Raw genomic sequence first — 16,643 nt, 5'->3', positions numbered from 1 at the left:
CAACAACCATCCACGCTCACAGTCACACCGAGGGACAATTTAAAGTGTTCAATCAGCCTGCCACGCATGTTTTGGGAATGTGGGAGGAAACCGGAGCACCCGGAGAAAACCCACGCAGGCCCGGGGAGAACATGCAAACTCCACACAGGGAGGCCGGAGCTGGAATCGAACCCGGTACCTCTGCACTGTGAAGCCGACATGCTAACCACTGGACTACCGGGCCACACAGTAATATAATAATACTCTTAATAATAACAATAATAAATCAAACGCATGTATTTAATGCTGCGTTGACGGTAAAACACAATTTACCATCAATTTGCTTACTATTTTAGAACTTATATGATAATTTACAAAAAAGGATATAGAATCTGCAAATTAATTAGGATTTATGTTCATAAAATTTTGATGTGAAATTAATTTGAAAAGTATATATACAATAAAACTAAAATGGCAATGATGTCAGTGAATATAGTCACATGTAATATAATTAAAAATTAATTAATGTTTTGACAGTCTAATTCGTAAAAATATAGTTTGTCAAATTAAAAATAAAAGTGAAGCGGTTGTCAGGAAAATTGTCATTTGATTTAAAAAAAACAACAACCATGTGACCCTTGTGAAAATAAGCAGGTCAGAAAATGGATGGATGGATTTAAAAATCAAAATATGAAGAATACAAAAAAGTCAGTTCTGTCAGTGAATCTATTGTTCAGAAATGCATTTGCTCTTTACAACAGTTGTGCTTCAATTGAATGTTTTTTTTAAACAATCTGCTTTTACAATTTAACTCTGAAGTAGTAAATTAGTAGTCGTCGTGGCGTTTAAGGCACAGAAATGTCACACATGTGAAAACAGCTAAGGTACATTCAAATAAATACTGCAATGGCCTTCATTAAAATCAGCTCAGCCACTGACTGCTCACCTTTCCCTCAGCAAACATCTCAACTCATCTCATCCACTGTGGGAAACTTGGAATCTGACACCTTTGGGAGAAACGGCGAGGGCCAGGAAATTGGCCGCTCTCGCTCGCTGAAAAAATAACATTTTCCCCCCTCTTCCTTCTCTTGTAACAGTGATCTCAAGATAAAAATTCACTTTTTGCCATCCATGTTGTACAGTATATGAAAGGCACCAGAAAAGTGTGTGTGTGTGCACGCATGTGTGTGTGAATACAGCAGTAGTTCTCAAACTGGGGTCCACGAGCCATAGTAAGGGGGTCCTCTATATGCTTTGCAATAAATTATGACCTATCATTTACAAAGCACATAATCTACAAATGACTCCTTTTTTCAGCGACTAAAAGCTTTGATTCGATTGTGATTCATCATATGAATCCGACATCCCTGTACAACTATTGTAGGCTTCTTTTCCAAGACAAAAGGCACAATATTACAAGAATAAAGTGGTAGTTTTTTAAATGACTTGTTAAAATCTGACTTTGTTCCTTCAATAAAAGATTTGACTTTAATGTTATAATAGGAAGAACAACAGGCCCATTATTACAAGAGCAAGATAACTTGGGTTGGAAATGGCCACAAAGCCATATTAATTGGTCTTAAAAACCTGGCATGTAAGACAGTCAGTTTTCTCCTAAATATTTAAGATGTAAATAAGCTTGCTCTGACTGGATGGCTGTTTTCCTTAATTTGATATTGAAAACAGACTTCCTCTGATTATTTAGTTCCCATTATGTTCGCATGTTGTAGCCACCAATGTTTTTTTCCATGTACTGCTCGGTTCAAATTCCGCAGAATGGCAGTGGAATTGTAACTGGCTAAAGTGCGGTCCCCCTGGAATTAAGTGTTTCCAATTTCATTTTCTTCTCGGTGATGCCCGGCAACCTGTGAAACTTTTGACTTAATCACTGTAATATTAGAATTTTCTCTTAGAGCAAAATGTGTATTATTACAGGAATAAAGCCTTTTTTTTCTCCAAACTGAACTTCTTTAGAGTTATAAGCAGCACTCTTAGTAGCGGCAGGTGTATGCCGACTCCCAAGAGATCGATTAGTTCTTAACACAGCCACATCCCGATCTATCAGCGGGTGTGCACACTTGTGCAAGACCATGATCGCAGTTGTTTATTTTAATTTCCACTTCTTAAAATATATTTTTTAATCATTGGAGTTGTACAAATATACATTAATTATGGACAAAGTTTTGAAATAATCTTGATATATGTATTTTTTTCAAGCGTGTGTAGACTAATCAAATCCACCATCTTTAAGCTTGAATCAGATACTTTTCCATGAAAATACCCCAAATTACCAATCAACTCTATTAATTGCATAGATTGGATGGAATATTTCCCAAGTTTCCCATCTTAACTTCCCATGGAAATGTACGGTAAATTTTCCTATCGTAAGGGGTCCTGGGAACCCAAAAATTGGAGAACCCCTGGTCTACAGTATATGTTGCACCCAAACATAGAAAAGCAGAAGGATAGCACACTGCAGAGCCGACGCCGAGGTTAGACACGCCGCTCCTTTCTGATACACAGGGTCCATCTTCTCGCATCGCTCCCCCTCAAAGCTGCTATAGCACTGGCATCGGAACATGGAGCCGAAGTCCACCAGGTCCTCCCGGCCCGGCTCACGGACCACCTCCAGCTTGCCGCCCGTTCCGACCCGCAGGCTGTGCGTGGCAGGATTCAGGTGCAAGTAAACGTCGGCATCGGGGTCCCGGCGTGAGCAGCGGCCGTGGGAAGAGCACAGAGCCTGGCTGCATACCTCAGCTGCCGTGGAGACATTGAGGAGGTATTTGCCCAGTGGACCGCGGAGATAAGCATCCAGCTCTGAGCAGGTGGTCTGAAAAAGAGCAAAGACAGAAGAGACAAGAGTTACAGCTTGTGGACAGGGGGACCAATTTATGCACTGGGAAATAAATGTTGGCATTGGAGAAAAATAAACTCGACACGCTCCAAGTTATCTGGATGGTTTACATTACATTTTTCCATTTCAGACATTTATTTATTTTTTCAATGTTGTTTTTTCAGTGTCAACTTCCTTCTGGATTTTCACATTGGATCTTTTTTCATGTTACAATTTTGGGGAGAAAAATATGTCCTTAAAGTCACACAAATTTCTGAATTCAGTGTATAGCGGAACAATTTCAGAAAAAAGATTCAATTGTGATTTTTCACACAGAAATTGCCCGTTCGATTTGATTAGTTGAAATCCAACTTCAGGGCAATATTCACTCGGGACATTAAAATTTACAAATATGACAGAAGCTTACATGAATATCATCAAAACATACAAAATTGGTCCTAAGAATGTAAGGACCCTAAAGAGTCTGTGTGAGAGAGACAGTACTTCAATTTTTTAAAACTGGTTCAATAAAGCAAGAACTCCCACTTTCTGTCATACATATAGAAATACATAATTATATGTAAAACTGTATTTTAAAAATATAATATCTTTTTGACTAAAATGTTTCAACTTTGAAACAAATTTACATGTTCATGGAAAATAAACTGTAAGACCTTGTGTTTCCATATTTTTACTTCAAATGGCATACAGGGGCTGAGCTATATGGTCTATAATTCACATCAAAATCCAGGATAAATACAATATATGAGCCTTTGGGGTTTATTTCTACAGAAGCGTGGAGCTGCCAATGTGGAGTAATAAATATATTGACCAGCAAAATGTATGTTGCAAAATGCAAAATGTTCAAAAGTATTTAAATATGTACTTGTCGGCTAAATGCTATGAAACGTAGAATTTGTCCCATAATGCCACAGGGTAGTGACTTGCACAAGCATGGGGAAAAAAAAGTTTTTTGTTTTTTTATAAATATTTGGCCCATGGCATTATGGGAATAATATTAAACGTAAATCATGCACTACAGACACACTGAAAGCATAACATAAAAATAAACACCGTTTACTTTTTTTTTTAAACTGTAGATTTATTGGTACTAGTGCCTCATATTTTAAGGGCAACGTGTGACCATTTATGGGCAATTTGGAGCCCTAAGAGACGATTATTTCCTTTGATTCCTCTGGTCCCTTTTTGGTGTGGGATACACCCTGTCAACAAACAGCACAGTGACTATTTGTCACCCTTTAATTACGCCGACTGACTGATTAGAAATTTGAAAACATCAATGAGCTAAATTAGAGGCACACCTTGGTTGAACGTGTCCTGTTTCAAAAGTTTGTAAACCCTGTCTGATTTTCATTGGTTATTTTTCTTCTTTATTTTTTATTTTTTTACAAAAATCATTACTTCTATCGATCACATTATTTCTGTGAGCTCTGTGGGTTGTTGTCTCATTAGCAGAGTACCAAAAATGTTGTCTACGTGGGTATTTGGGGGTACGTTGTATGCATGTAGACTTTATTGATGGAACAATGTTTTGTATTTTCAAATATTCAATGCTTTAATCCTAATTTAGGATTCAGGCCAAATTTGACCCTTTGGGATTTAACGGTGGCATTTGAGTAGCAGAATTTATAGGGGCCAAATTTGACCCCATGGGTTCTCACGGTTAAACATCAACAATCTGAATTTCACATTTAAGTTTCTTTTTTTTCCAAAAAAATATGCCTCTAAAGTCACAAGAAATTTTAAGTTCCAAATTGCATGCAAACATTGCAAACAATGAACTATGAATGAACAGTGTCATTCGGTGTTTGTTTAGATGTGCCCTTCGATTCGCTGGTAACCAATCCAGGTTGGACCCCACTGCTCTCGATAAAGGTAAGCAGGGGAAACCAGTCCAGTGGTGTACCTGGATTTTTTTGGGTTCGCATTTATTCATTTATTTCAGGCACGGGTCAACCAAAAACATAATTTTCCAATTTACCTAAAATGAAGACCGATCCTGAAAAGGTGTGGGAAGAAGAGAACATTTCTCCTATCAAAAGTCAGTCTAGGGTGTGCCCCACTTCTCTTGCCAAAAGTCAACTGGGGCGACCAGTCAAGGTTGTATCCCGCTTCTCTTGCCAATATTCCCCTTGGCACACTATGCCAGGCTGAACCTTGGTTCACCAACCAAAAGATAGCTGGGGAACCCTTGTACAGGGTATACCCCACTTTTCTCATCAAAATTCAGCTGGTAATTTTTCATGCATTCCAACACAGACAGATCAAAGCATAATCGCCACCAGTGGGATTCATTTTATTTGTATCTTCTTGTATTTAAAGTGTCCTGCCAAGATTGAAGTTTGGTTTTACTCCCAAACAAACAAGAGAAGCTACGGCCATCAAAGGCATGTTCAGCATTGCCATGTGACCCTTTTCTTTGAAGTGGTCCCCCAAGGAAGAAGAAAACGAAGAAGAAAGCCATTTGACAAGAGCAGCTGCTTGAAAGAGATGACATCACATGCAAATGTTGCATTTACACAGTGCACGTGCGTCACAGCTGCCGTGGCAGCGGCTTACTTTGTTGCTGGCGTAGGCTGCGTCTCCCCACAGGATGATGCCAGCTGCTCCCAAAGCCACGCTCTCACCGATGGTGGACACCAAGTCCATCTGAAACACATGACCATGCTGGATCAAGCTCATAAGAGCAGCAAACAATTCTTCAAAAAGAGGCTTCAAGCCATTCGATGCCAATCCTATTGAAGTCTACTGTCATATTCTACATAAAACGGAGAATTATAGGTTGTATATTTAAAGCAGGGGTCACCAACGTGGTGCCCGTGGGCACAAGGTAGCCCCCTCATGGACTTCTTGAGGGGCTATTCCAAAAATAGCCCACAAGTGATCAGACACTGTGACTCTCTCAGGAATATGGTAGTCATTTCAAAATGTGAAAACTGGCAGATATTTATAATAAAGTGTGGCAAATTGATATTTATCCGTTTCATAATTATTGTGGGAAATCACTAATGTGATCAGTGTCTTCTGAGAAATGAATATCATTTATTATAACATGTGATGGTGGGGGCGGCCCGGTCCTCGAGTGGTTAGCACGTCGACTTCACAGTGCAGGGGTACCGGGTTCGATTCCAGCTCCGGCCTTCCTGTGTGGAGTTTGCATGTTCTCCGCGGGCCTGCGTGGGTTTACTCCGGGTCCTCCGGTTTCCTCCCACAGCATGGCAGGCTGATTGAGCACTCCAAATTGTCCCTAGCTGTGAGTGTGGGTGTGCGTGTTGTTCGTCTCTTTGTGCCCTGCGATTGACTGGCAACCGGTTCAGGGTGTTCTCCGCCTACTGCCCGGAGACAGCTGGGATAGGCTCCAGCACCCTCCACCACCCTAGTGAGTATAAAGTGGTTTGTAAAATGGATGGATGGATGGATGGATAGATGTAAATGTAGCTGCCGCAAATTGATTTCAAAAGTGCATAATATCAAACTGGTAGCCTACCGCATTAATCAGTAGCCAAGAAGGAGCTTTTAGTTTCAAAAAGGTTGGTGATCCCTGATTTAAAGCAACCATACAACTTTGCCTTACGCCGATTTAATGCTAACAATTCAAAATGCAATATGGCATCGACTGGCACGGTGTTGTAACGAGGGCCGGACCAGTTCAGGATGTGGCCCGCCTCTCGCCTGAAGAAAGTCGGCTGGGATTGAATTCAGCCAGAGTGAGGATAAGCGGGTCAAAATAATTGATGGATGACTATGTTTTTTTGTTCCATTAATAAATATATAAGAATAAAGTCAAGAATCACTGGAAGACCATTTAACTACTTACCAATACTTTGTCCTTCGGTATTTGATTAACTTCACAACAGAGGGGAAAAAATGGCAGATTCGTTTTGCCAATTATTTTTGGGGGTGGGATCTTTCAATGTTATTATCATTGCGCTATGTTAGAGTGTGTTATTGTGTAAAAATAAAAATTAGCAAGGAAAGCAGCTGGCTTATGCCAATTTTAAATAAGCTAATATCAGCCGATGAATCTTTCAGACCATATTTATAACTATGTCATATTGTTTAAACTATGGATACTAGAACACAAAGACTGCATCAACACATGTAGACAAACAATATAATAATACTCACAGGCACAGTGACAGTATCATTGCCGATTACTAAGCCATTTACAGCAGTTGGGAAATTCTTTGTTTGTGTCCTCATGTATTAGTGTTTGTTCCCTTGTTTCTACTTTTACACCCCCCCCTCACCATTTGTCCCATTTCAACTAGGTACTATAACAACTATAAAAGTGAGAGCATGTCATAAATTAATCCTTTAATTTATAAGGACAGGCTTTATTTCTTTTGATCTATAATTATCCAAGTAAGGTAATCGAGAACAGGTTTTTATTTTCACTGTCGACGTGGCAATGGACTTAGCTCTTTGGGTTCAGTTTGGAACACATAGTTTGCCGTTTCCATGATCAAATACACAATATGTCACTCCCACATTTTTTGACAAGTTTTCATGGGGGTGCCAGGGTGGAGTTAGACACCCAAACGAGAAGTGTTACCTGTGTTATTCAAGGGAAAGGAATATGCAGTGCTTGCATTTTGAAGAGCATTGGCATTCGACTTGATGTCATTGACCATTTTTTTTTTAAATCGCTCTCTGAATCTAATCAATCCAACCATGAAATTGTGTTATTAAGCAGAATATGCTGCCACGAGGAGTTGCATGAAGGTCTCGGTGAATGTCATGAAACATGACATCACGCTGTCGTCTTCGAACAGCAAACGAGTTAAGACAGAATCGGCCTCACTTAATTAGGATAGGCATCCTTTTTATTTCCTTCGCCACCACATGTGACGTTCTCGTATTTGTTGTCCTATCCTAAGGAAGCCCTCAACGGGAAGTTAGCGAGCTTTGAAAAAGGACCAACACCCATCCGCACACAAAGGTGTCATATCAGCACAGGAAAGGACTGCGCTCGCTGATAAGCTGTGTGAAGCTCCTCCAGATCAGAGGGCCAAGATTTCAATTGGGGGCAGAAAAACCGAGTAAGAGAAAGCCAAGTTTAGTTTGTCCAAAACGTCAGAAGGAGCGAATGCGCATGACATTTTGGAATTGATTGGAAAGCCTACAGGAAGGAGCAGTATCCTGAGTCAAGTGCTGAACTCGTCTGCCTCGCAGTTCAAACGTTTGAGGTTTAAATCTCAGCTCTAGCCTTCCTGTGTGGAATTTGCACGTGATGTGTAAATGGGAGAGTGAATTAGGCCGGAAAGATTTTGAAAAATAACATAATTGGATCTCTTCTTTTTTGTAACCTTAATATTGTTATTGTGGTTTGATATGGCATTTTGTTTTTCAAGGTCCTCTTTTTGTAGATTCGATTTTATAGATTACGCTAAATAAAGGCAAAAGAATCACGAATTAAGATGAAAGACCATTTATTTATCTACTTCAATAAGAGTTGGTAACTTACTAAACCCTACTTGCAGTCTTTTTGACTTTGCAATTTTCTACCAAATGTATCGTGTAAATATAAGTCCGTAAATCATAAATCAATTCCATTCGATGAACGTGTGTCTTTTAAATAAATAAAAACTATTTTTGTATTCAGATCGTATTGTTTTTTTTTTTGTTATGACTCTAATAACTTCTGTGTTTCTTTCGAAATTGTAGCCTTTGCGATTTGAAAGTTGCATTCTACTATTCATTGTCTTTGAATTTAATTGAGTGTTCAGTCCTAGTGGAAATAGACCAATGTTTCAAACCTCGCGCGGCGAGAAATTGTCAGATGTGCCGCGGGGAAATATGCAACTTGTATGCCTGTGCGGTCTATCGCCCAGAAAGTAATCATGTAGTACCCTCCCATACCGCTAGGAAGCAGCAACAGCTAGCCAATTGCCTTGTGTTTCGACCACTCGAGACAAGCGAATTTGTGCCGCATGAACGCATCCATTGGACGACAGTGAAACAATAAATATGAAAGATTATAAAATACCTTTTTCTTTGTGGTCATTTGATTGCAATTCAATCTGTTATAACGTCCTTCCTCAATGTTAAAAACGGTTATAGTAACACTATAACACGTAAATTGTTAAAATAAGCAGGGTTTTTCACATTTTCAGCTAGTGGTGTGCCGCGAGATTTTTTTCAATGAAAGAAGTGTGCCTTGGCTCAAAAAACTTTGAAAAACACTCACAGAGACTAGTGATGGGTATATGCTGCTTCTCTGACCCAAAATGTATTGGGATAGGCTATAGCTCACCCATGACTCTTAAAGAGGCTGCTTGCTATCGAAAACGGGGGGATATTATAAGGCAGGTCTCACCTCTGTCAACTGCTCCAGAGAGTTCATATACGTGGGTCGAGTGTACACAAAGACGGGACGCGCTAGCCCATCACCAGATGATGCCAAACGCATGCCCTCCTTCACACGGTTTCTCACGAATTGGCGTCCGGAAGCAGACGAGCGCAGAACCCTGCCCATATAGATGGACGGGAAGAGAGCCGTACTCTCGGTCCACAGCCAGTTGAGCAGCTCGTTGCGCGCCACCTCCACGTCAGGACAGCGACCAGTGTAGCTTTCCAGGGTCAACCTATAGTTGTGGTTGTAGCAGTCCGGGAACAGGTAGAAACCCCAAAGCTGGTTGGGCCTCAGGTGCTTGGCAAGCTTCAGTGTCTCCAGCATAAACTTCTTGGCAGACATCTCAAACTCCTGGACGGCCACTTTGGACACCCGTTCGGGCGGCCAGGTAGGGTTCTTCTGGCGCACCAGCTCACGCGAATGTCGGCGGTAAATGTCCTTAGCCTCCCAGTTACGTATCCAAAGGGGGCGCCATTCTTCCCAGTCAATGACTGCTAGGCCTTTGGCATTGGGCTCACGTATGTACTTTTTCACCCCTTCTGGCATCTTTTCCAAGTGCTGTGACAGACTGGCAATCTGCGGCAGACCCCCGTTGACAGGCGTTCCGTCCGGCTCATAATGGGGGTACAGGCCCAGGCGGTCATTATAAAAGATGGTGAGGTTCTGCCTCACGAAACCCTCATTGGGGGAGGCCACAATCTGGAACTGGTCCAACTGAAGAGAGACGCGATGCCGTGGGGAGCAGTCCTCTGTCGGGACGTTCCACGCCAGCAGCAGGGGCTTCTGGGAATACAGCGGCCATACTGTGGCTTTCAGTCCCAAGGCTCCGGTTTCATCCCACAGTAGAACAATCAGCAGCAGCAGAGCTTTGTAGTCAGCCACCGTCCAGTGCATGTCTCCAGATGGGAACGGGCTGAATTGACTGTCACTCTCTGCTCTGTAATTAGCACAAGACAGCTACATGAGGCTTTTTTCCCCCAAGGTACAAGTGACCCTACATCTGAGTTTTTCAGGAACATTTTTTGCTTTGACTTATGAGAGCAAACTTGGGATACAAGAGCTGTATGGCGGCAAGTGGCTCAAATCACTTCACATCAAGCAGCAGTTTGCAGAGAGTAAACAAGTCTTGGGGAAAAAAGCCTTCAAGCTGTTTATTGCCACTCTCAAGTGAAAGCTACTGTTAAACTAAGACAATAACAACAACAGAGACAATTACACCTTGTGTAACTGAAACAACCACATAGCCCCTACGAGTGCAGAACTGGAAACACAATTAGCATCTGGTGGTGGTGTTACCCCTCAAGCAATGGATATTCTGATCACAAAGGGTGGAGACAAACAACCATCCGCGCTCACACTCACACCTAGGGACAATTTAGTGTTCAATCAGTCTGCCATGCATGTTTTTGGAATGTGGGAGGAAACCGGAGTACCCAGAGAAAACCCACGCAGGTACAGGGAGAACATGCAAACTCTACACATGAAGGCCACCGCCGAGATCAAATCCACGACCTCTGCACTATGAAATCGACACACCAACAAAATTTAATTATATGATTACTGTATGTTTTCATTAAGTATATTGTGAGTGCTATTTTGTTATTAAAAAGCAAACAAATGTTAAACATTTGGGGAAGGAGTGGCTTCAATGGAGTTTTAATTCATTTCAATGTGGAAATACGAGTTGCCAGGACAGTGCTGCATTTTCACCAGTTTAAAATAATAATTATTGGTGACATTTATCACAGTAACATGGCACTTGTATCAGCATAATGATGGTTTCTAATAAACTTTTCACACACGTATCTTTGATAAAGGCATCATTTAATTCTGCTCTTGCATTGAAGCTTAGTACATTCAAAAGGCTTTCACTTGTTCATTCAAAAATAGATTGTTATACTGTATTCCATAAATCAATGCAAAATGAAGTTATCACCGGTCCGCTGGGATTCACTCACCTTTCCAGACGGTGTGGACAAGCATTCCCCCCAGAATCCCCAACAAGTCACGTCGCCGTTTTGGGGGTTGTTGATCGGCTCAAAGCATGAAAGAAGGACAAGTGAACATCGCTGCGCTTTCTTTTGTGTGTTAAGAAGCTGTAGAAGTGTCGTCCAGGTCGAGAGGCGGATCGGTTGGCCTCCCAGCGGGCTGAAGACACGAGCAGCTGCCCCCTGCGAGGATACAAGAACCACCACCACTGGAAGGTTCCACTCAGCTAAAAGAAAAGGGGGGTGAGCTGCAGTTTACCAAAATCTTTGCATCCGATAAAAACAAGATTTACGTCTCAAATCCACACACTTAATAATCTAGTGGGAATAGAGGCATTCATTTTCTGTATTTGGCGCCATTGATTTAAAAATAATAATCCAATCGTCCCCGTGGAATACCGGCTGAATGGGCTGCTCCGAAAAGTTTGTCACAGACCATATGAAGCAGATAAAGTGAGATTCATCCGAGGTCACAGCCACACTGTCTCTTCCCTAAAAATAAAAAAAGCCATGACAGAAATGAGCAGTTGCCCCTTTTAAGTATAATCATTTACAGTCAGATAAATACATGGACCTCAGGACAATTTATTCATGCTTTTCCCATTAGTTTGAGAATAAGAACAAGCGCCCAAATATGATTTCAATGAAATTATACAGTACTTTGGCTTAAAATAAATACAAGACAAATGGTTGCAATTCGTTCAGATTTCAAAGCAAATTTTCTTTAGGGAAATTGAAACGTTCCTTTACAGCAGGGGTTCTGTGCTGCAGGGCCTTTTTCAGTTAATGAAAGGACAAATCGCCCAAGTCATTCAAATATGAGGTAGAATCCATTTTATATATAAGATATTGTCGGTACGAGTTGAGAACCTTGCATCTCAAAATGTTTCCTTTTCAACAAATTAAAAAATAGAATCCTGTTTGAATTACCCTGCACCGAGTGTCACATTATGTCGTCTCAAGATTGAAAGTCTGGATGTTTTTTTTTAAACAATAACGAGGTAAAATAGATTGCATAGATGCATTTTTTTTAGAAAGTGGATAGCTTGAATGCTTTGGGACAGAGGGAAAGAGTCAGCCACAAAGACTTGTTTCCTATTACACAATAGTCAGCTCATTGTTTTATTTATTGGATCGCCCATGGCTCTAAGACCTTGGAAAATGAGTTTGGGAAGATGACGTAACCAAAGTAGTTTGCTTTTGCACATTTGCAGATTGACGTAGATGGCTTCCACCATCTTCTACCATTTAAATCAATGACAGTATAAAACAAATTGGGGTATATTAAATTACTGATTGAAAATGATTTTGGAGTGGTGTTGTGTTGACATTGGTCCGTCGTGGTATATCATAGCAATATAAATTACAATCCCAACTTGAATTACACAGCGTTTGTTAATTCAAGCAAGATGGCCTCTGTTTGATTAGATGAAAAGTAGCAATTTTGAAGACGGGATGCATACCAACATAATCACAATACTTCTTGATAGTTATGTCACCAATCCCTAGTTGAGCTGTTCAATGTTTGGTGGTACGACGCAAGCTTCGGCATCTTTTTGCAAACAGTGTACAAGTTGGGATGTGGACGCAGTCAAACTAATGGTTGCCGTTGCGCTGCAAGCTAGGTCGAACGTCTCTGAGCCATCTACAATTAGTGGCGGAAGAAGCATTCGGAGGGCCTCACTTAAGCGTAACACATGAGGTAAGAGAGTTTGGATTATCGACCAGCATGAAGCACAAAGTTAAAGTGGAGTTAAAAACAGATCACGTTCCCTGCACAAACATGATGGAGTCACTAAATGAGAAAATAGGATTCTGAACGGCTCCTTTTTTTAGATTTCCTATGCCAGTGTTTCATTGCTCTATAATTAGCTTCTCTTTTTTCACTTTTAACAGACTTCTTCTCCAAGCTTGCAACTTAAGTGGTTGCTGTTTTGCCACCTCTGCGTTGAGACAGCGGGCATGTGTTATGCACATGTCCTCCATTTATGGAGGCTGGCGATGACAGCCGCTGGCATTGCACCAGCAAATGCAGAAGATAAGAAACTGGGTGTGTGTGCTGTCATGTGTCTGAGTGGTGGGGAGGAAACTTGTCTAATGAAGCACACATAATGTTCACTTTTCCATTGCTGACTTGTCCAGTTAATGTTGATTGAGGGATGAGAACAACGATGACTCATTGATAATCGTCTAAAGGTCCATGAATTGATTTATATATTCAATAAAAAATAGTGGACTTATTTAATCAGCAACTTCATATAATTTCATGGCCTGAAGTATTTGAATCAATATTTTTAAACAAGCGGTAATTTAGATTTTTTTTATTCGCTGCGTGATATTTTTAATGAACCCTTTCAGGCATAGCGGTTACTACAGTGGACAGCTTATCATGTTATCAGGTAACAGGGTGCATGAAAGGCTTAATTGGATTTTATGTAATTAATATAAAGCAAGATGTCTCCCAGTGGAGGTCGGTTGCAGGGGGTTTGCAGTCCGTTCTTTGAGGTTTCAGTATTTTAAGAATCGAAGGAGAGAGGAAGAGCAGAGTCGTCCGTAGTATCACCAACATGGCAGAGAGAGCCTCAAGATCATTGTGGCTCATAAGAGGAGAGCCATGGAGTCGTGGTAGCTGGCCATCTGGACACAAGCCGGGGTCAGATCACCCCTGGTTGGGTCACCTGAATGAGGGCGTATGATGTTGAAAGACGTGAAACACCCAAAGATTCCAGGAACATCACTGAAGAAGTGTCCAGAAGCATCGGTGGATGTAAGCACACAAGTTCTAATTATGTAATAGATGTTCTGTTTAGTGTTTTTTTTTTGGAATGGTTTCTGATTAACGGCATTGTATTTTATTTAATGTTTTTTCTCATGAATACAATTTATTCAATTTTCTATTTATTCAATGACTTTTTCAATGTTGTAATGGCAATTATATTTATTTAATATGAATTTTGATTTCATTTGTTTTAAAGTATATAATTAAATTTTACTGATTTAATTCAGTTTAATCATTTGAGGGATCTTGAAAGATTTGTAATACTTTCATTGTTTTTTTAATGTGAAACATCTATTCAAAAAGTACACAGAGCCATTGTTAATCATTTATTTCGTGTCTGTTATATTGACTTAATGGCATTTAAAAATATATATATATAAGGGGCTCAAAAAAATTCTATTGGATTATTATTCTTGTCAGCTTTAGGTGTTATTTCATTGAGATTCTAAATATTTTTGTATTTTATTTTTCGTCATTTCAGTGATTAACTGACATTTTTAAGTCTATTTTATTTAATAAATTAAACGTTCAATTATTATGTATTGGATTTTTAATTCATCATTTGATTGTTTATTTCTTTATTTAAAGGCTTTGTTTTATTTTAATTCATGACATTTTTAGAATATTCAATACTCCATTTTTTTATTCTATTGATTTTTTTTTGATTGGATCATGCTATTTTATTTTACTCGACAGATTTTCACTTCACTTTTGTATTTGATTTTGTTTTGAAAATTACATCATAGATTTATTTATTTATGGACATATTTCATTATTTCACGACATTTTTCATTGACTTGCATTTCTTTATTCGATGGACATTTTGTATTTATATGGCAAGTTATTTGTGTTGTTTGACAACGTTCTGTGTCATTACGAATGAACCTGTGTGGAAAAGTTGCCCCAACAGGACTTTTTCCGAGTGCACATGAGGTGGAAGTGAAACGTTTTCCGCCTTTTGTTTCCCAAGCCTTTGCTGACTCACCGTAAGTGTCATCAGGGTCCATCCCGTTGAGAGTGCCATTTAGGAAAGCGTCTGTATGAATGGAAGTGGGTTGGAAAAGGGAACAAAGGCATTTTGATGGATTCCCCTTGGGGGGTGCCCCGCCTCCTCATTGGACCTCCGCTTCCCGAATGTGACATCGGCAAAAGGCAGGAAGTCCAAACAATGGCAGGGAAACGTTAAACACACCCCACCACCTTCACTTTGGGCCTCCGCCACTCTATGATTACGATGGAATGCATATTTGTGGGAGGGGTCCATCCACTCAAGGGAATCAAGCCCATACTATCTCTACGGACACAGTATTCCACTCCACTTAACACAAATGACGGCTCATTTCTAGAAAAACTTGTCACTCATATCTCAAAAGGTAAAAAAACTAATAAAATACCAAGCATCCAAAGTAAAAATGGACAAAAGTCTTACAAGAAAAGTACAGTAAACTTCCTTCTCACTTTTGTTCTGTCTCCCGTTTACTTTCAGTGTAATTCCACTGTCGACCAGTAGCAAGCGGCATACTATTACACTTGACACAGTGTACATTTGAAAGAACAAGAGCAAAACAGGAGGTATTTTATACTCAGTCTATTATTGAATGTCAAATCCTCTCCCATCCTGCTTTATTCGCCTTCTCAAAGCCACAGCTGTAGGTTGATTTTATAATGAACATCTTTGGGCACAATCCGTTTGTTAGTTTGGAAAAAATGTGATTTGTTGACTGTAAAACATTGCGATCAATTACACTGTGTCATTGTGACATTGTACAATATTGTTATCGACTTCACTCGCTTAAAAAAAAAAGTGCTTCCCCCCTTCTCCCAGATCTGCTCAGAAAATGATTGGGGTCGACAAACTTACTTCTTTAACTTCTGCTTCACTTTTTATGTTTGCAAATAGGTGTTCAACACCAAGTTCGAACATGTAACAGAGACTGTGATTGACATAAAACAGGACGTTAGACAATTATGAAGTGGAAACAGAGTGGGAATTGTGGAAAACTGGCGGCATTACTTTTTTTTTGGTCTTGAGTTTTTGGGGTTTTCTAGGACATCCATTTCTATACCTTCCAAGGACTCTTCCAGTCTCTCTGTTGCGGCAAACTGATCAATTCGGTGGGAAAAGAGATGCTTTAAGTCACCACTGTACAAATAACTTAATCGAGCTAAACTAGAAAATACTGCAATAACATACGCCAGTCATGTCCAAAGTCCGGCCCGCGGGCCAAATCCGGCCCGCGGTCGAATTTCATCCGGCCCTCGGCCCCCGTCATAAAATCAGTGCCGTCTGGCCCGCAGGTTGGGCGCCATGGAACACGTGTTGCATTGACTGAGGTCTCGTAGACTGGTGAGTGATGTTTCATAGAGTACTGCTTCCCTCTAGTGGCTAAATGAGTAATAGCATTCACTAAATGAGTAATAGCATTTAGACACTAGAGGGCATCACTCACGAGTTAACAAGACATCACTCCGTGTTTATATTGACTGATATGTCATATTTCAAATTCCTGTTTCAAATGAACCAAAAGAAATTCTTAAGATTGTTGAAATTAAAATAAAAATGGAAATGTGAAACAGACTGGCTTACTAAAATTTGTTGAACAATATTGTTGTTCAATGTTAAGAATGTCAGCCAAGGTCGGCCCCCCGACATTTTACCACATAAAATCTGGCCCCCTTGGCAAAAAG

General features: G+C 40.2%; 2 protein-coding genes across 2 annotated transcripts in view; one reads left to right on the top strand and one right to left on the bottom strand.

Annotated features, from left to right (window-relative positions):
- hemk1 (HemK methyltransferase family member 1) overlaps positions 1 to 16,643 on the top strand; it is a 140,078-nt gene that overhangs the window by 69,538 nt on the left and 53,897 nt on the right. The gene's annotated exons all lie outside the window — the stretch shown is intronic.
- On the bottom strand, positions 692 to 11,369 carry hyal2a (hyaluronidase 2a). The gene is made up of 4 exons (XM_052076908.1): positions 11,147 to 11,369; positions 9,153 to 10,125; positions 5,393 to 5,482; positions 692 to 2,809 (listed from the first exon to the last, which is right to left on the bottom strand). The coding sequence occupies exons 2-4, from the start codon at positions 10,080 to 10,082 to the stop codon at positions 2,405 to 2,407; spliced, it is 1,425 nt and encodes a 474-aa protein (XP_051932868.1). The 5' UTR covers positions 10,083 to 10,125; positions 11,147 to 11,369; the 3' UTR covers positions 692 to 2,404.

This window comes from Hippocampus zosterae, chromosome 9 (genome assembly GCF_025434085.1).
Source record: "Hippocampus zosterae strain Florida chromosome 9, ASM2543408v3, whole genome shotgun sequence".
Taxonomy (NCBI): domain Eukaryota; kingdom Metazoa; phylum Chordata; class Actinopteri; order Syngnathiformes; family Syngnathidae; genus Hippocampus; species Hippocampus zosterae.
This window is presented reverse-complemented; position numbering and strand designations above follow the sequence as displayed.

Excerpts from the sequence above, each read along its gene's own strand:
- hyal2a (XM_052076908.1), bottom strand. The coding sequence starts at position 10,082 with ATGCACTGGACGGTGGCTGACTACAAAGCTCTGCTGCTGCTGATTGTT. Across the intron at positions 5,483-9,152 it reads CTCTGGAGCAGTTGACAGAG|ATGGACTTGGTGTCCACCAT; the intron begins GTGAGACCTGCC and ends CATGTGTTTCAG. Across the intron at positions 2,810-5,392 it reads CAGCCTACGCCAGCAACAAA|ACCACCTGCTCAGAGCTGGA; the intron begins GTAAGCCGCTGC and ends GCTCTTTTTCAG.